Below are 20,921 nucleotides of genomic sequence, written 5' to 3' on the forward strand. Positions count from 1 at the left end.
TGCATTTCTGTCGAAGTGGCTAGAAGGGTTCGAGCCGGCCAAAAACTCGATAGAGGCCCTCGAAAATTCAGGAACAAGCTTTGCCGATGCCTGGCAAAAGCTTGAGGATAGATTCTACAAACGGCGAATAACTTTTGAAGGCTATTTGCCAAATTACTGCGAGTAAAGAAGGCAGCAAACCCTACTGCCAAGGGAATTTTAACCCTCATAGACGCGGTGCCGCGCACCAGATACACGGGCAGCGCAACCAGATATTAGATTGCGTGGCCGACGGTCTAATTATTGCTGTTGTCAAAAGTAAGCTAGACGATAAAACCTTATCTCGGCTCGAGGAGAGCCTAGATCTGCAAAAACTGTATAATTGGACGGATTTCAAGGCCGAATTGGAAAAGCGGGCGAACTAGCTGGCCTGTCATACAGAATTCGATAGAGCAAGAAACACTAAGACGGTGGCAGCAGCCCCCGTCTCCCGGTCCTCGAAAGAGAACCGCCAAAAGGATCAATCGTCAAGGAGCCCGAAAGGCTGTTTTGCCTGCGGCTCAACTGGCGAGCACAGTATATTTTATTGCACAGCGTTCAACAAGCTGCCAATCAAAGAACGTTGGAATTCCGTTGCACATCATAGAAGATGCTACAATTGCTTGTGGCAGGGGCACTCTGCGCAAAAGTGTCCCTTAAAGGTAGGTTGCAAGGAGTGTGGCGCTCGTCACCATTCTCCTACTACATCAGGCGGCGGGGGAAAATTCCTCGCAATCAAAGCAGACAGAAAAGGCTGACGGATCAGCCACGCAGGCTTCGGCCTCAACCAGTACCTCCAAATGACTCGGAGATAATTACGTATTCTTAGCAACTGCATCCATCACTGTGAGAGGAGTTTCGGCTTGGTATCGGGTCCGTTGTCTATTGGACTCGGGTAGCCAAGTCGAAACAATTCACGTTGTGGCTGATAGAGATTTCGTTAGCGATTATTTTCTCCGAGTTTACACTTGGAAATGTTAGTGGTCTCGAGATCTTTCAAAATGAGCAGTAATGCTTTATGTAGGTACTCTATCAATAGAATTTACTTTTAGAAGCATCATATTGAAAATCAATAATTCGAGCAGGTTGTATTCAAAATAAGAACCAACATAGGCAGACAATTCCTCCTAGCATCCTTTTTGAACTTAAGTATGAACAGATAACAACTGTGATATCCGAAAACTATAAAATAACCCTACTGCACATTCTTTAATCATAACATGGAATAAAAATGCTTCCGCTTTTTAGCAGCTTTCCAGAGGAACTGTACGTTACCTGAACTGTTTAAGACGGTCGAGGGGGGAATGAATGAAATAAATAACCGGTATGTATTGGGTGCGTATTGGTAGTTATGAAAACGAGATGAGTGATCAAACGAATGGCTTCCGGTATGTACACAACAGTAGGTAATGATGATGCTGTTGAGGAAATAGTCGATCGCCTCTAGTGACTACTCCGGCTAGCAATATACTCCCGCCGTACGGGGCTCGATCGCACCTCGAGGATGTTGTTGATCTTTTCTACGATATCCAGCGCCGACGTCGGGTCGGTTTCAATGTCGTAGGTTTTGAATTGCGGAACCCGCGACTGCTGCTGGTGTTGTTGGTGCTGCCGAATGGTGGGACTCGAGGTTACGTAGTCAGTCCCGGACACGGTGAGGGATTGCGCGTAAGGAACCGCACTGTACACTATTCGCACAACGGATTTGGACGACTTCCGGTCGACAATCGAGCAGTGAGCCACGGAGTCCATGCTGTGGTTGGCCGGCTTTTGGCGAGGCCACAGTTTGGAAGATTTCTGCTGGATCGGGTCAATTTCTAGCTTATCTCCTGATATGCCCAACTGAACTTCCGTTTTTATTCGAGCTTTGTGAACCATGTAGACATTGAACGCCCTGTACAGGGGAGCATCTAATTTCGAGGTGTGATCTTTCATTTTGTCCAGATCTTCCTTCTGCTTGGGAGTGATGCCTCTGAATTCACTAGTAGAAGGCTCGATAGGCGACAGCTTCGATTGACTTCCCGTTTCGCCCAAATCGGACGTTATCGAACGGGTCCGTTCGTCTGAAACAATCGTCGATGATTGACTAAAGCTAGATTGCGTTTGAATCTCCGAGGCCTTCCGTTCCGCTATGGCCAAATGCGAAAAACAAAACTTTGCGCATTGCTCCCTAACGTCCAAAGGGGGGAAATCCATATCGATTTCGCCGTCCTCTTCCGTCATAAACAGTCCATAGTGCCTAATTGATCTTAAACCTACTTCGGGATATGCTAGACTACACTTATAACAAATCAATCCTATAAAATCCTGAATTTTGGCAGTGGCTAAGACGCAAACCTGCATCGGATAGGCTTTCTGGTTCTCCGGCAACATCGTTAGGAATATTTTAAACGTTTTGGTAGCCACTTCGGTTTGCGAAGTTCCGTCGTATTTGGCAAACTCGAGGAACTTATTCTGTGGCATTTTCGGGAAGTTCTCTAGCTGCTGTGACAGCAACGACTTCCCGACCTCCGTCCCACTCATCTCCATACTACTTACATCTTTCCTTGTGAACAGTTCGTCGTCTTTCTTGTCATTCTGCTGGACTGCACACTCGTACTTTACGCTCTTTACCTTCGCTGCTTTTCTCCTAGCTATGTCCATCCGCTCCAGCTTCTGAGCCGTATTCGAACGCTGCCGATGAAACCCAATGTCCTGATCCATCTGAATCTCGTACGACTGCGACAGGGCGTCCATCTCTTCATCGTCCGAGTCATCCAGCCCTGGATAGCAATAGAAACTCTCGAACTTCTTCTGCTTCAGGCCGAACACGTCCTCCGGATTCGTATCTGGCACTCTGCCAGCAGAGTGCTGCTCCCGCAGGGCTTGCTTGTGCAGATGGGCGTATTGGTGGGGAATATCTTCCAGCAGCATTACTGTTTCACTCAGGCCCGTGTCGTCGGTCGAGATGAACGAATTTCGGATGTGCGACAACAACCAGTGCGTATTGTTGTAGGTTGCCATTCTACAACCTGGAATGAAAAAGAGAGTAAGGAAATAGACTCATTTTTATGACGATGGCACAAATAGGGTAGGACGGGGCAAGATGGCCACCCGGGGCAAGATGAGCACCCCTCTGTTTTACTACTTTTATGGTGATTTTTATCCAAGCAACTTCATAATCCATTAGAATAAAGTTCATCCTGTTTGTAAACCTGATATAAGGTACTTCATAACGAACTAATTGAAAAATATCGTCAAATTAGTCGCTAGCATGGATTTTGAGCATTTTCTTATAAGAAATCATCAGAATGAAATAAGGTTTTTATATCACAATATATTTTTTACCGTAATTCTGGTTATCAGCCAACATTACTAGCTTACTGCAAAACATTTTAATTTACATTAGAAAATATTTTCTAAAAACAAACATTAAAATTTATTCAATTTAAGTTATTACCCTATAGTGGGGCAAGTTGAGCACCCCTGATGGGAATATAGAAAATATTTTGAAATTATTGTAATCCAGTCAATAGTGCCGAACTGTGCCGAACACAAGTTTCCGTATCCTCTACAACTATTTGGTTGCGTAAATTTAAAAAAATAAGCCACTTAATAATCGTTTATTGTTTTTCGGGTAATTTTGTAAAAAGTATTATAACTACATTTATTTTTCAATATTCGAAAAAGAAACTGATCATTTTAGAACATGATACCATAGCTATGAACAAGATTTACTATATCAATCACTGTGTGGCCAATTTATTGTTAAAATATCAGGATTTAAATTAAGTGCTCTTCTTGCCCCGTAGGGGTGCTCGTCTTGCCCCGCAGCATGTTCGGACTGGCCATAAAACATCTTTTTTGTTTAGTCAAAAAAAATAGTCCTTGTTGTGCATTTTGAACCCTGCCATGTTTATGGGTGGTAGAAAACATGATATAGAAAAGAACTACTGAGAGGTACTTTGAAAAATTGTGATCACTTCCAATAAACTCAACGTGATCCTTAGGGTGCTCATCTTGCCCCGCCCTACCCTATTCTAAATGAATGATAACGAGCCGCTGAAGCTCACCCGTGGCGATATCCCCCACCTTTAGTATTTAAGATATAACTTTTACAAATGGATTCGGATCAACAAAGTTAATGAAAATACTCACGATACATGAGTGTAATGAATTCGCGGGAGTAAGACTGTATTTTTTTTTTAAAGACGTGTGTTTTTTCACATAAGTGTGAGCCTCCCACTAATGTCTACGCATTCGGAAATTTATGTCGTTTTACGCACATCCCGCTTGTACCCCGCCAAGCAATGCAGCAGAGCAAAAATCAAACCAAAACATCGATTGTTTACGACGACGAGACTTACCCAAAAACCCAAAAAGAATGCGGAAGTCGGCACTTTTCACGCAGTTTGCGTGCGGATGACAAAACACGGTGTGCCTTCCGCTCCTTCTACAATCAGTTGGACACACGAACGACGGGGTCGTCCTCCTTCCCCCTGCTGATGCTCTTCTGCTGGCGCGCGATGTCCCTGAGACAGACGACCTCGATTACCTAAGCGTACGATGCTTCTCCATCCTGAGGTGCTCCGATGCGACCGACCAATTTCCGTCCACAAAATACACTCGTTTGGGGGGCACTTCCTATCAGAACTTTTACGGAACGGGGACACTTGAACGGCGCGGAACACGAATTCTGTTTCAATCGTGGAATATTTAATGATAATTTAAAGATATAAAAGGAAAATATTGATGCGAGTGGACACACACGCGAAATCGCGACTTTTTTTTTTGTAAGTTTGACGTTTGTTGACGGGGGCGCTCCGCTTAGGTCAACTAAACGAAAGGTCGACAAAAAGTGTGGAAAATATTTCCACACACTCTTCAGCACTCAGCGAAAATAGTAGTTTACTCAACAAGGTGCAGAATGACGATTTTTACAGCACGAGTCGTACACTGAAATAAATTTTGTTGTAATTTCTACCGAATCCATGGTAAAATTTAGAACTGTACCAACAATTTTCAACCGAATGCAAAATTTTGTTAATTGTACTGAAACATTGTCAATATTACCATGCGTGCAGTACCGTTGACTGAAAATATTCTTGGTTCTACTATTTGGGTATTGTAATTTCGACCATGCCGACTTGAATGTTGCGCGTCTCAGATAAACATCGTCGAAATTACAATGCCCATATAGTAGAACCAAGAATATTTTCAGTCAACGGTACTGCACGCATGGTAATATTGACAATGTTTCAGTACAATTAACAAAATTTTGCATTCGGTTGAAAATTGTTGGTACAGTTCTTAATTTTACTATGGATTCGGTGGAAACTACAACAAAATTTATTCCAGTGTACATTTATCCAACGAGGCTTGCCGAGTTGGATAATCACGACGAGTGCTGTAAAAATCGAGTTCTGCACCGAGTTGCGTACAACGTTTTTTGCAAGTTCATAAATTACAGCTTGAGGGAAGTTTCAAACAAAACTTTTTCATCAAACTGCACTGCAAAAACTGCAAATATTTATTTTATGTGAAATTACACATCGATCCAATCGACCTTCCCACACATATAATTTATTACCCAAAATATAACTAACATAGTTATTATTTATGCTTTTGATTTGTTTCGCAAATCATTGGTATGTGTGATCACCCATAGCAAAAAAATATGTGTGTTCACACATAATACCAATGTATAGCGATACCGTGTTTGCGTCAGTGTCTGTGTCAGCCGCCGGCCCAGCCGCTGGCGATGCGCAAAGTGAAAAGATGGCGACTAAAACACGTTTACCAAATATTGTGCTGGCGGGAGTTGCAGTTCGTAGTGAAGTAATTTCCTCCTAAATCATCGTCCTCCTCAATCGCTTCAAATTGACCAATCTTTGGAAAGTCGGGAAATCTCAAGAGCGCAACTTTAAAGCATCATTCGAAACCTGGTTCGGAACCGAAAAGTTGAACGATTGGTCACTCACCGGTGATAACTAATCAACCAACTTTTTAGTGAAATACGATGTTTGACTCTTTTCTAATGAGCTCATCGCTATGTTTTAAAATCATGTTAGGCTATTTGGATCAATATTGTAATATTAATCCAAGCTAAACTTATATTATCTAATATAAAAACCATTTGAGCACATCTATCAAATATATAAGTAATGTTATTGATATTATGTGTCATATTGAATTGTTTTTATGTGTGATCACACATCAAAACAATAAATACCAAAAAATAATTCGTTATGTGTGTCACACATAAACATCATTTGTCCAGACACATTGCAAAAATATATGTGTACGAAACATAAAATAAATATTTGCAGTTTTTGCAGTGTGCATACTGATGCTCATAGACATGTTTAAGAAAATCTGATCATAGCAGGTTATACTGTGCTGTTGTCACAATTTTTCAAAACTTCATCCAGAAAGCATCATGAAGTTGATCAAAACTGAAAACAGTGCTGTAATGGTTCATTACGCAACGCAAATCAGTGCTGTAATGAACCATTACCGCACTGTTAATTTGGTGTGGGAAAGTAGGCGTTTTCCTGTCAGAAATGCGTGAGGTAAAACAGCCTATTACGATGAGAAATTGCAAAAAAAAACTAACGAAATTCATCAAAATACCTCATGATTTTTTGCCATACACTCAGAAATAAAAAAAGTCATTTATGACTATTTTTCATGCAAAATGCAGGTTCGACTGGGTTCATGCATAAAATGACTAAAGCGCGAAAAGTTCTAGCTGAACTAAAATCAGTTTAGTTTTATAATGACTACTTTTTAGATTTTTCCAACTACTTCCTAGTATTAAAAAACTTTTATGATTGACTTGTTTTAAAGCTAGTAATTATTTTATAAGTTAAAGACACCGTATTTTGAGATTATTTATTCTAAAAACTACAAATCTTTAATTACATTATCTCTCTATAATATTGTCACGAAATATGGTGGCCAGGTGCAGCTAAAGATGATTGACCACGGTTGCGCCAGCCGGTTGAGGAAAGCAAGAAGGAAAGCGTAGCACCGCGCATTTCAAACGGATATTGGGTCTGGGGCGTTGTCCGTGGCGATCTCAATCTGTCGGCTTTGTTCTGAGATGAATATAAAATATAGTTATTTACTAAAATTGATAAAAAATGTTGAACATTTACTTACTTTTTCAACAGTTTCTTTTACACAACAAAACTTCGAAAGTTGGTGGGCCGGGTATAAGTTCTAAAACATATTCATTACTGGAAACTTAACGCAAGTTATTCATTACGTGGCTGAAATTCAGTTGCTCAATGCATAATTTTCAGCATTTGATATGCATAAATTGAATTTAGTAAGCAAATGTATAAAATAAAGTCATTCAGTGACTTTCCCAGTTTCTGAGTGTAACCATAGACTAATTTCAAGACCTCGATGTACCAAGGAAAACGATCAAATTTTCGGTGTCCAGTCCGGTACCCAAAAAATATGCATAACCGTGTATTTTTTTCCGTGTAAATTGCCTTTTGTGTAAATTTTATTTGGCGTGTTACACTGATCTGACAGCTCTGAAGTAAGGGACTAAACATAAATTACGTAAAGTGGGTACCGAGGATTGTTCACAATCTGCGAACTTGACTGCGGAAAAAAATGCGACCATGACGCCGCTGGTGTAACTTCTCTCTAAAATTAAAACTCTCATTTTTGGTTAACACCCATGCCGCACAGAGACTGTTGGAAACACACATTTTTTAAATTTGCTCGTACGATCACATTTTTGCAAACAGGGTTGGTCTTCACTGAGGAGAAACGAAAGATAAGTGCATTTTTCCCACCTACCACACACGGCTTGCTTGATAAGGATTTCTCTTCTGATTTTTTCTCTTCTCTTGCCACGCACTTTTGTGCAATCTCACCGGAGTGAAAAAGAATTGTTTTCTCTTACACCCGTCAAACAAAGTGCAATTTTAAGGCACCAAAATATAATCAAAAATACAGTCTGATTACGATCGTTCCGACCTTGCAGGATACACAAGATATGAAGTTTTTAGACTTAGTTGCAGGGAGTTTTACCCAGCAATACTTTGCCATTCCGTCTATGAACGTAAGCTTTTTGATCGTAAGAAAATCGTCTTGATCTACGTGTATCTGAATGTATAAAACATTCTAAGTGATATGAAAAAGTTTACAAGAGATGGTGTGATACCCTAAAACTGATCTGCGTCCAGGATTACCCGGTTTATCAATCGGCTAACTAACCCCGATGAGAAAATGTGTCGTTCGCTGGTAGTAAAGGGAAGTTTATGGGAGGTAACTTTTGCAGAAATGGCCGTGCCGTAAGCCATGCTAGAAGCAGCAAATTATGGTCGCATCGTGCGGTACTGTGTTCTACGATCCCATGTAAATCTGGTAAATTGGTGAAAAACAACGACAAAACAAAACCACACAAAGCGAATCCGTCGAATGTCTGTTAACTTCAAAAGTCATATTTTTTCGATGCTCCGTTTGTAGATGAGTTTATGTTTCCTTGATGCCATGACAACCTACAGCTTTTCCAGCGCGACACTCTGAAGATAAAGCGAGGTACTGAGTGTGAACGGTAACTGCTCTACTCAAAAGAAAAATCATGGTGCACTACGCACCCAGTCAATATTTCACTTTGAGATGCGTGTGATTTTTCTCTTCGCACAAAAGAGCGGCAAGGCACACTTCTCTTGACTGCACCAAAATCTGCACTTTTTAAGCCGAAGTGTGAGAAATGACCAACTCTGTTTGCAAAATATCAATATTTTTCGGTACAGTCAGGATTCGCTGGTTGCCCCTGATAAAAAAGATCATAGAGATACATCAGAATGTATTGTTACAATACGCTAAAATGAATGGTAGTTTCCAAGGTAGTTTCCATTATTTCAATTGTTTAAAACGATAGAGCAACAACAGACTCTATTGTTTTCCACCATAGCATGTATTGTAAATGTCACTTTTACAATAGAAAATGGGGGTTGTTATGTATCTTTACCATAAAAAAATCCAAATTTTCTAGAGCAAATTGAGTCAACTACCATACAATTTATAGTGTTTTTATTATTGAAATCTCTAGTGCCATAGATTTTATTGTTCACGTATTGTAGTTTCAGTAGAGCATTTTCAGCAGGAAAATAAGTACACAATATAATTTGATGTTGAACAGTCAAATTTATCATTATTTAATTGTAGTTTATGGTGATTCTATTGGAAATTTGTATCAGGGTGGGTCACGACTGCGCCCGATTAGCGAATCGTGTTCGATCGTTTGGGCAACTGACAACTGATCAAAATGCTCTAGACACACGCAAGTGACGAGAAATACGTCACGGAACACTCACATACTTGCGTAAACGTTCTGTATACAGGAGCTGTGATGCGACGGCGGTCAGACGTCAAACTCGTTTTGACATCTATTTTGACATTGACAGTGCTTTTTAGTTGGGTTTTGCCTCGACCAGTGAACATTCAACCATCGAGACAGCCCATCTAACGAGCTCTCAACGAACGAATCGTCACTGTATTTGAAGGTGGTTTATAAACCCAGTGAGGTTGCCATGTCGAAATTATTGCAAAATACATGCTCATGTGAGCGTACGAGCAATTTAAAAAAAATGTGTGTTTCCAACACAATCATGTGCGGCATGGATGTTTACTAAAAATGTGCAGGCCGAACACATTTTTGAGCGTAGCCGTTTTTGCGTGTTACTCTTAAGGTTGCCATATAAGAATAACTTATGAAAACTAGTTTTCATAAGTTATCCTTATGGCATGACATAAAAAAGTCTTATGAAAATGAATTTTCATCTCGATTTTCATAAGATTTTCCTCATGACATTCATATAAGGCAATCCATGACGACTTTTCGCGATGGGGGCGACAGCCAAAAGTGTAAACACAGTGTGAGTACAACTTAACAAAGTTTCGTCAAGTGTCGTTGGTGCTTATCAAATTCCTTTGTGTTCAACTGTCACCCCGATCATCGGATGTCAAAAATACATGATACACAAAAAAAAATCAGCTGATTGCATCTGTCTCATGGATTGCCTTATAGGTAAATCCAACGGAAGCTAACGATCCCTCCGGATCTGGTGACAGGAATGAGAACCTATAGCAGAGTAACTAGTAAAACCAAAACGACTGACTTCGTTGAGTACTAGCAATGGAATGAAAATTTTATTGACTACCTTAGAAACTAATAACAAGTCCATAGCGACGCGAATTACTGGGTTACTATGATCGCAACACTCCTCCCTAATCCGCGACGCCTGTTAGCTTCCGGAACTTTTGCTGCTTCTGGATTGTCATCAGCTTGGTGAACCCATCGGCTGGCTGTTCCGTTGTCGACGTATAGCTGAGCTTCACAATACCTTGCTGCAAACCACAGAAAAACAGACGTAACACTCTGCGAAACGACTTGGCACATGCATTTAACGATCAATTCAAATTTTATTTGATTTGCGCGATCCTTCCACCAGAGGTGCTAGTGTTCGATCGCTTTGACGTTTGCCACTGTACACGTTGCTGAATGATGCAAACGAAAATTACAGGCGATTTGTGTAGTAGTGTGCGTGTGAGACGAGCGTCAAATCAAAATTCATCATGGCCGACAGTGTCTCGCGCGGTTATACCAACAGGTGGCAGTGTGCTCATGAAAAAGACACCGAGCAAAAACTTTTGATGAATTTCCTCTCAGAGTTACGTCTGTTTGTCTGTGTGCAAACTATCGTGGACGAAGTGGTATCGAATGCTGATGTGCTTCGTTCTTGGGTTGTATAAACCGTTCGTTGCAATGCTGATTGCCGATTGATTATCACAACGCACGGAAATCGGCTTGTCCTCAGAGAACTGCGACTGGAGATTGCTCCACCACATTGCTTCCTGGATAGTACGAGACATAGCCATGTACTCGGCCTCGCACGACGAAAGGGCAACAGTAGGCTGCTTCTTGACGTTCCACGAAATGGCACCTCCTTGCATTAGGAAAACGTAACCGATCGTGGGTTTCCGGTCGTCCACATTGTGAATACCGGGCAACTCACTGGGACAATCCGTTCCCAGCCATCTTAGCGAACTGCAGTAGAATCACTTGGCATAATACGGAACCTCACGGTGATGGCGTCTTGCTCCGCCAACAGTCCACTCGTCAATGAGGCAGCATCACACTGACGACGACCCCGTCATGGTGCTGGCTGTCACTGATGCTTGCTAGGGGAAATACACGCATGGGAAATGCTACTCAGCTTTGTTCATACCCCACATTCTCCCTCTTCTCCGAAAAAAAAAAGTTTTCGACTAGCAGGCTTGTTATTTTTACGCTCAAACCCTCAATTTCGTTCTCTTCATCCTTATGGCACCAATGCAACAAGATACACTTCAAGATACAAGAATTAAGACGAATGGCCTTATTTACTTTTTTGTTTAGTAAACGCACTTTTGTTAATATCGAGCCTATATCATTTGATCGATAACTTGCAATGCTAACCAATCATCTATGGGGTTTTGCCGAGCTCCAATAAAAATAACTACAACACACGCAGTTGGGTGATGCGTCTTCTCTCCTTCAAGCGCGTCTCGTTATGTAGCCGGCCCTGTTTTTCTCTCACTCAAATCAATCGTTATTCACGATTGCGAAAATTCGACGCATTCAACGAAAACGAACATATTTTGTAAGAATTATTTGTCAAAAAAAAGAAAAAAAAAAACAAGAGATTAACGAATTTGGGATTTATCAGACTAAAGATTCCGTATATCATACAACTCCATTTTCAATGCTTCAATGTGATGGTACAGATGGACCATATATAACACAGAAATGTCCTTCATTATACGAAAATAGATTCTACAAAACGAGTTCAAAAGAGGTTCTACAACATATTTTCAGTAGATATGTTTTCATTGCGTACTTCGAATTTTAAACTGTTTTACGATATGCAATTGGGCAAATGGGCGGTTTTCATTACACGTCCCTGCATTTTCCTCACGCACAGCTTTCGGCAGTTATCATGCAACGCCATTTCCTTAGACGGGTTTCTTTACACATCGCTGCATTTTCCTGATGCAAACAATTTTCGGCAGTTTTTCAATAACATTTCCTTGGACGGATTTTATTTCACGTCCCTGTATTTTCCTTATGCAGAAAAAAATTTCGGCGGTTATCCAACAACGCCTTTACCTTGGACGGTTTTCACTACACGTCCCTGCATTTTCTTTATGCAGAATAATTTTCGGCAGTTATCCAAAAATGCCGTTTCCTTGGACGGTTTTCATTACACGTCCCTGTATTTTCCTTATGCAGAAAAATTGTCGGCGGTTATCCAACAACGCCTTTACCTTGGACGGTTTTCATTACACGTCCCTGCATTTTCTTTATGCAGAATAATTTTTGGCGGTTATCCAAAAAATGCCGTTTCCTTGGACGGTTTTCATTACACGTCCCTGCATTTTCCTTATGCAGAAAAATTGTCGGCGGTTATCCAACAACGCCATTACCTTGGACGGTTTTCATTACACGTCCCTGCATTTTCTTTATGCAGAATAATTTTCGGCAGTTATCCAAAAATGCCGTTTCCTTGGACGGTTTTCATTACACGTCCCCGCATTTTCCTTATGCAGAAAAATTGTCGGCGGTTATCCAACAACGCCATTACCTTGGACGGTTTTCATTACACGTCCCTGCATTTTCTTTATGCAGAATAATTTTCGGCGGTTATCCAAAAATGCCGTTTCCTTGGACGGTTTTCATTACACGTCCCTGCATTTTCCTTATGCAGAAAAATTGTCGGCGGTTATCCAACAACGCCATTACCTTGGACGGTTTTCATTACACGTCCCTGCATTTTCTTTATGCAGAATAATTTTCGGCGGTTATCTAAAAAATGCCGTTTCCTTGGACGGTTTTCATTACACGTCCCTGCATTTTCCTTATGCAGAAAAATTTTCGGCGGTTCGAAACGCCATTAATATGCCCAACCAAAAACCCGAGCAAAAACCAACCCAACCAACCAACGCCGCGAGAATTTTACGGCAACATTCACAATAGTCAAACACCTCTACCATCATGCACATCAACCTGTTTGCATTTACCGTTCAACCGAGCGACAACACGAGCATGTACGATCCGAAGAATCAACGAAAGCGCGACCATCCATGCCGAGCAAGAACATGAAGAAACATGCATGCAATCATCGACCGACCACCTATCCACAGCGTGCTACCAGCCGACAACAAAAATCAACCACGTCACCGCGCCTTTGTTCATGTGTTTGTGCTAGAACCAAGGCTAAAACAGAACGCGGTTGGCATGACAAAAACTTTCCGCGCTCTAGCTTTCGTCAGGAACCGCAGAATTGCAACACCCACTTCACTTTGTTTGCAGCACCACCACACACTTCACACAAAAAAACGATTTGTTTTCTCTCACTGTTTTTATGCCAAGTGATTCTACCTATTTTATGATTAACTTGTTATTGATTATGATGCACTCCTGGCAGGATCGCCAATGTGAATACCGGGCAACTCACTGGGACAATCCGTTCCCAGCCATCTTAGCGAACTGCAGTAGAATCACTTGGCATAATACGGAACCTCACGGTGATGGCGTCTTGCTCCGCCAACAGTCCACTCGTCAATGAGGCAGCATCACACTGACGACGACCCCGTCATGGTGCTGGCTGTCACTGATGCTTGCTAGGGGAAATACACGCATGGGAAATGCTACTCAGCTTTGTTCATACCCCACACACATCTCCTCCCCAATCGGCATCGCTGCAACCGGTTATCTCCGCAGAACCGTTTGCACTGTATTCCAGCTTCTTGGTGGTTGTACCTTTCAGGTACCGAAATATTGTCGTCGCGGTTGAAATCCGAAGTTTCCTCACACCCGACAATCGAATTTTCTCAAAATCTATAGGTGAAACCTAACGTCGGACGTAGTGCGCTGGACAGCGGACCTGGCCCTCTATCCAGCGCACTATGCCCGACGTACGTCCGACACACGGTTTAGGAGAAACATCGATTTTCGCGTGTCAAAAATTCCGATTTTCAACTGCACGAACAATATCCTCTTCACTGCTTCCCAGTGAGGACGGCCAGGGTTGGCACTATACTGGCTCACGACGTTGACAGCATAGGCTATATCCGGCCGTGTAACTTGAGCCGCAAACGACAAACCAACTTGACGCTAGGATCGGCGGGTGTTGCTACTGGATGAGCATCCGCCATACCGAACCGATCGCTGATGTCTTCGATGTAGGCTTGTTGATCCAACCATAGCTTCCCGTCTTCACGCTTCCTCGTGATCCTGATGCCAAGGCAATGTTGCGCCTCGCCTAAGTCCTTCATCCTGAACCGCTGTTGTAGATGGGACTTCAGCTTCTTCTTCAGCTTCCGATCGTTCGTAAAAATAAGGAGATCGTCGACGTAGATGGTCACGAACATAATTTTGTCACCGCGAATGGTCCAGTACAAACACGGATCTACGCTTGACCGCTGCAGTCCAAACTCCTGAAGCACCGCATCCAACTATGCATTCCATACGCGGCTGGACTGCTTAAGGCCGTAGAGGGCCTTCTTCAGCTTACACACCTTCCTGTTTGACGCAGCAAATCCCTCCGGTTGGAGCATATAAATTTCCTCGTCCTGTAGCTCGCCCTGCAGGAATGCAGTGACGGCATCCATCTGGTCGATGTCCAAGTTAAAACGCACCGCCAGAGCCATTAAATATCGAACGGTAGCGTACCGTACGACCGGCGAATACACCTCGTTGTAGTCCAGGCCGGGTCGTTGAGAGCAACCCTTCACGACGAGACGGGCCTTGTACTCGACCTTGTACCTCTGGATACTTCCGTCGGGACCTCTCTTTGTTCGGAACACCCATTTATTCCGAATCGCCTTCCTTCCTTCGGGCAAATCCGCGAGTACCCACACAGCAAAAAATAAATGCAACCCGCCCGATGTAATTCATTCCGATGTACTAAATAATCGATGTAATCACGATTCCTATGTACGATTACATTGTTTTGATGTAAAATCTTTTGTTCTTATGTGTACATCGTCCTGTGTAATATTCATGCAACCGACGTATTGATCGGGTTGCAGCAGTTCCAGGGAGGGTGCAGGCACGTCAAACTCGAACAAACTACGCCTACCTAACATGCATCGAGCGGGCCTTCCCAAACAACACAATGCGATTTCACGGGCCAGCCCCATCGACAAAATAAACCGATTTTCAAGCAGGATTCGACCAGGCTTCTGGACGCGTTGCCAGTCACACTAACACACTCGCAAAAGATGAGCAGTAGGCCTACCTTGCCGCATGCGGGTCCCCTGAGCAGTTCAGATGTAATATTACACAACATTTGTTTCTGTGCAGGTGCTATTCTCGCTGAGGGACGCGATTTCCTCTCGCATCGCCGCAATCCATAGATCGCGGTCTGGCCGCCACATGACCTCCTCGTAGCTCGTCGGATCATCGTAGCTCGTCGGATCATCATCGCTCGTCATGTTGGATGGTAACTGAGGGGAATGGACACCACCAAAAAAGGAACTATAACTTATAAAGTCATCATACTTGCCTGGAAAACGGCGCTCCCGACCGCTGCGCCTTAACCCTTGCTGCCTATCATCAGCTGGTCTAATCAGTTGCGGTGGGAGCGCAAGGTCGGCGCTGGCATCCTCGAACTCTTCTACGTCGCTGTCGTCAACGACCGTTTCATCCATCGTTCCGCTTCCGATCGGCTGATCAATATCTTCGGCATCGCCAGACGCAGCGTTCCCGATCGGTTGATCGAGTTCTGGCCGCGCTGCAGCACCAGGCACCGCCGGGTGATCGACAACTTCGCTCCAAGACAGCTCCATAAACTCCACCGATTGTACCCCCCGCATAACAAAATACTGTTTGTGTTAATCTCCACACAGTATTTCTCCTTTACCACTTACTGTTACTGTACCACGAACAGATGTTTCTCTGTTGAAAATGTGAAACTCGAAGCATCCGACCATAAAGAACGGTCTATGTAAACCATATCAAGTTGTAACAATTTGTCATATTGTGCAGAAATTATCGAACAATATAGTACAGAAAACTCAAGAGGCATGGTGGCAATGCAGAGTAACCTTTTCTCAAATGGTTTGCGATTTCATTTGCGCAACACACTCACACATGTGCATTTCACTGTATGCCACTTGAATTCAACAGTTTGTCCAATAGTAGCTTTTATTAGGATCTGTACTGATCGAACTTTGCAGTTTGCATCGAGGTTTGCATTTAGAAGAAAAAAAAAAACAAAATCTTTCGCCCGCGAGTTGAGTGAACTAAACGAAAAACTTGCCTCGGATAATGGTTAAAAGTGCTTGGAGCGGTCTGGATGGAACAAGGGTAAGTTTTGCACGACTTATAAATTTAGTTTTTTGAGCTATATCTCATCAGATACTTATTGTTTTGCAGGATGCCGGAACTTGAAAACAATTACAGGATCCGGCCTAACTGCGCGACTGCGAGGAGGCCGACTGTGCAAAATCGGACGGATATTGAATGCTGCTTGCGATTAAAAACCCGCTCTCACCGCAGTAATCTCCAGGTATCAGTTAATCACTGTAGGTAATACCGGCCCCAGCATGGGGTTTTGGATTTGTTTAATAAAAAATATCCAATGAACGCAAAACCGCTCTTATTTTTAAACAGTTCAAATATACCCGAACCATATATTACACGCTTAAAATACAATGGTAGATCATAAATCAATAGTAACCAATACAGTGCTAGTTTTTCTTCTGGATTTATTGTTAAACTGTTCTATAACCATTTGTTATGCAGTGAATTGGGTTTTTAAGCGATGTTGAGATAATTCCATATTCTGAATCTGCACGCCGAACTGAGCCGAAATCCAAATTTTCATGAATTTTGGGGCCCGGGAACCTATTTAAAAATCAATTTGAAGTTTGTATGGGAGCGATTTGTCGACTCACCCCTCGTCGGATTTTGTACTGGGCGGAGCTGTCAAGCAGTTGCCCAGCTGTCAAAAGGTGATTTGAATAAATCTTTTTGAAATTGATTTTAGGTATCAAAACAAAGTTCTAAAAATCTGAAAAAAATCATAGGAGCTTAGAAAAAGGTGCTCTTTCATTTAAAAATATAAAATCGTTGATTTTTTCTAAATTTAAAAACCCAATTGTCCGAAAAACTGGATATTATATTGACCATATCCTATACTGTATTGCGAAAAATTTGTTCGAGAAAACGAGCATTTTTTTATGGTTACCAATCTTAACCGCCTATTCCACATACTGTAAATTGGCGGATTACCATTTGTCAAACTGGCAAATCTGTTCATGGAATGGTTCGCTTACTGTTATCTCCGATAGTCTGAGAAATGGTTCAATGACAATTGCTAATGGTCATCTACAGTATGAGAAACGTTTCTTTTACAGTTTGTGGTTATGCGGGCCGTTCTTCTGGTACATGGAAAGCGATACCTGCTTGAAGCACCACGACATCTCGACTGACGTGGAATCGGCTATTCACTGGATCATATCACTGAGAAAAAAAATCCGTATTGGGTTTATGTGTAAGCTATATAGATATTTGCAATAGAACCACAGCAATACTTTTTATGTGTAGGACATATACACGCAGAAAAATAAATTGTAAACACAATTAAATTCTAGTTCAAATCAACCGATTTTTCAGTTTACTATAGCGACAAACTGATTTCTAGTTTAAACTGAACTGTCCTATTGTTTGATAATACAAATATTTTCATTTGTCGAAATTTTTAACAGTTTGTTAAAACAAACAGAGATTTGGTATTTTAAACATGAAATAATAGATTGATTCAAACGACTGCACTTTTGCCACTAATAAACCCGGAATGTTATTGTGTTGGTGACGGCAGCAGCTGCGGCAGCTCGGAAATCTATTTTTAGACCGTCGGTAAGTGGATGGGGAGAAGAACGACTAAAAAAAGTCAAAAAAGTCGAAACCGATCAACTTTTTGTGGATGCTGTCGTGAGTACCTGCGCGTTATCCATCACGACCAAAGCTGCACTTGGAAGTTGGCGTGATGGATTTGCTGCACCTTCTTCATTGTGGCGATGTTGGGGTAAGCATTTTATAGATGTGTGAGTGCTTTCGGACCATGTTTATGGTTTTTATTATGTTGAAACAAATGAAGTTTTTAACATTATATGAAATGATGGTAATCGGTTGATTTTATCGATAAACTCTAAATAAAAACAATTAAATATAACTTTGGAATAAGTAAATTCTCAGTTTGAAAATCAACCATGCGTTTTATTGTTTTAAACAAGCGCCATTTTTCTGCGTGTAAAACATCTATAAGTCTCACACATACAATTTTAATGTTTTGATTTATACTTACTATTAGGCTTATTTTTAGCAGAAATAAGAAATAATTATAGGAATGAAAAGTATTTACAAATATTATAAATTTTAAAGATGCTTATTTATTCTCATTGAATTTATTTAAAATTGAAATAAGCAACACAATACACGATCAAGTACATTCCCCTCGTGATGCAACGGTCCGGTGTCCCAGCTCCTGTGTGCAGCTATATTCCTTCCGCTACCGTTCTTTCCGTATGTGATCAAGTTCCTAGCTGATTCAAGTATCGCATCCGTTGAATTCCCAGGGATGCGTTTGGCGGCTGCGCTGCAGTTTCCGGTCCGATGCTGTCCAGTAATAAACTGAAATGCGAGTACTTGGGTGAAACGCTATGTAGATAATACGATAAAAATTGTTTACTTACCGATTGATTATTCACGAACGCATTTTACAATCAACATCCGAATTACCTGTGAAGCGTAACCAATGGGTTTCATTAGAAGAACTTGAAAAAAAATCATTAAAATGTTTTACCTTCGATCTTGCTTGGCAAAAACTGTTTTCCACTGCCATTGAATGTTTTTTTTTCTTCGCGCTTCGTCATTGGTATTGAGTATCAACGGTATCTTCAAATGTTTTCAATTTTATGTGTGAGATGTTATGGATTTTTACTATAAGATCTCACACATATTTTTAAAAACTCGTAGTGTTAATCAAGATTATGTTAGCTAATGCCTCATAATCTTGATTAACACTACGAGTTTTTAAAAATATGTGTGAGATCTTATAGTATTGTGCGTTTAGCACTAAATTGATTTCCGAAAAAACTTCATCGACTTCCGCTGCCTTTCCTATGCGTTAAACATAACGTCGGAAGTAGTGCGCTGTACAGTAAATCTGGTTTTCTATACAGCGCACTACTTCCGACGTTATGTTTAACGCATAGGAAAGGCAGCGGAAGTCGATGAAGTTTTTTCGGAAATCAATTTAGTGCTAAACGCACAATAAAAATCCATTCATACGCCTCGTATGAAGAGATTTTTATAGGTTTTCATTAGTTTTTACACATATAAAAAATATTGAAATTTTTGCAGTGTAGACACGGTATCCCTTCGTGTCATCGCAATAAGGCAATCTAACCCCAGTGTTAAATGTTGCTTCCATTTTTTTTACCACAAAATTTTCTAGTTTTGCTATGAAAACAAACAGCTGTCAAAGATAATCATTCCGCAGTCTTGTTCGGTACCGGTTTGCAGCAAAAATGGTAAATTATCGAAAAATTTAAGAAATCATCAAGCGAAACATTACAAATCAACCCTGTAATCAACTGGTTTTGCAGGATGCCCCAGAAGCAAGGAGACGGTATGCAGATAAAGTGAGAATATGCGGAAAAGATCCCTATTCGATTAGCACAACGCCGATGGACGTCCCGTTGAATGTGAATTTTGCAGCAATCTACAATTACATGGTTGTTGAGCCTAACCCGTTTACCGGAGCTGCTAAGGATAGTGCCAAAGGAATGGAGGCCAATCTTTGGTTCCAGCAGGGCTGGGTGAAACAAGTGACGGGCAAAAAGTTGGTGAATGTTTTTGTGGTTCGTGGCAAAGTTCTACACTCGTTTAGCCTCCGGGAGCGGCCATTAAATCCGTGGGTTATAATTGATCATGACGGGCGGATTTTATCAGCACATTGTGACTGTGCTATTGGGTTACTGGAGACGTGTTCCCATGTCGGCGCCACCCTTTTTGCCCTCGATGACATCCGGCAGAAGTTTTTGGACAAAAAGGTAACATTGTTTTGAATGTGTGCAGAATCGCATCTAAATACTTACTATTCTATTCTAGATATCGGTCACTGATTTACCAGCCTACTGGAATAAGCCGCCTGCAAACGTACAAAGCAATTTGTACAAAAAAATTAAAGACATTTCGTTCGGAAGGAAAATTAAGCGTATTTGGGAACCAGTGTTGCCGCCCACGCAGGACAAGTATGCAAACCTGCTTATAAACCTCCAGGACAAAGGTGTGCAAGTTGCAGCGATGCATTCGTTTTGTGGAGTCGGCTGTTTCACTTGTACGTCATGCGAGGAAGCAAATCGGCTGCAAAACGAATTCAGGGACTACGATTTGAGGAATCTGTTCGACAGAAGCTATCGTTCGATGACGCAACCCGAACTTAATGCTTTGACACAATCGGCGTACAATTCGATGGTGAAGGATGCTGAAAAATTGCTTCGTATAACTGAGTTAACCGCTTCACAGGATCAAAGCATTCATTGGTCCGTTTTTCGTACTGGACGTATCACTGCATCTGTACTACGTGAAAGTTGCCACACAAAAATAAGCAATCCTTCGATTTCGCTCATTCGAAAAATTTGCTATAACAAGGATAGTTCATTTCAAACAGCTTCAATGCGGTATGGAAAGCAAAACGAATCTCGTGCTTATGAGCAGCTGTATAACTCTATAGTAGACTGCCACTGTAATGCTGTTAAACTACAATGTGGTTTGATCATCAGCGCTGATTATCCTTTTCTTGGTGCTTCACCAGATGGGATAATCACATGTGATTGTCACG

General features: G+C 41.6%; 2 protein-coding genes across 2 annotated transcripts; one reads left to right on the plus strand and one right to left on the minus strand.

Moving 5' to 3' along the window:
* Positions 1–363: 363 nt before the first annotated feature.
* Positions 364–3,080, minus strand: LOC109412028 (stress-activated map kinase-interacting protein 1). Its single transcript, XM_062851363.1, has one exon. It carries the CDS (start codon positions 3,019–3,021, stop codon positions 1,462–1,464), a length of 1,560 nt encoding a protein of 519 aa, XP_062707347.1. The 5' UTR covers positions 3,022–3,080; the 3' UTR covers positions 364–1,461.
* A 16,495-nt stretch (positions 3,081–19,575) lies between these two features.
* On the plus strand, positions 19,576–20,293 carry LOC115262437 (uncharacterized). The gene is made up of 2 exons (XM_062848767.1): positions 19,576–19,608; positions 19,684–20,293. The coding sequence occupies exons 1-2, from the start codon at positions 19,606–19,608 to the stop codon at positions 20,143–20,145; spliced, it is 465 nt and encodes a 154-aa protein (XP_062704751.1). The 5' UTR covers positions 19,576–19,605; the 3' UTR covers positions 20,146–20,293.
* The last annotated feature ends 628 nt before the right edge of the window (positions 20,294–20,921 follow it).

The sequence above is a fragment of the Aedes albopictus genome, chromosome 2 (genome assembly GCF_035046485.1).
Source record: "Aedes albopictus strain Foshan chromosome 2, AalbF5, whole genome shotgun sequence".
Taxonomy (NCBI): domain Eukaryota; kingdom Metazoa; phylum Arthropoda; class Insecta; order Diptera; family Culicidae; genus Aedes; species Aedes albopictus.

Bases quoted from the DNA above. Each gene is read 5' to 3' on its own strand.
- LOC109412028 (XM_062851363.1), bottom strand. From the start codon at position 3,021: ATGGCAACCTACAACAATACGCACTGGTTGTTGTCGCACATCCGAAAT.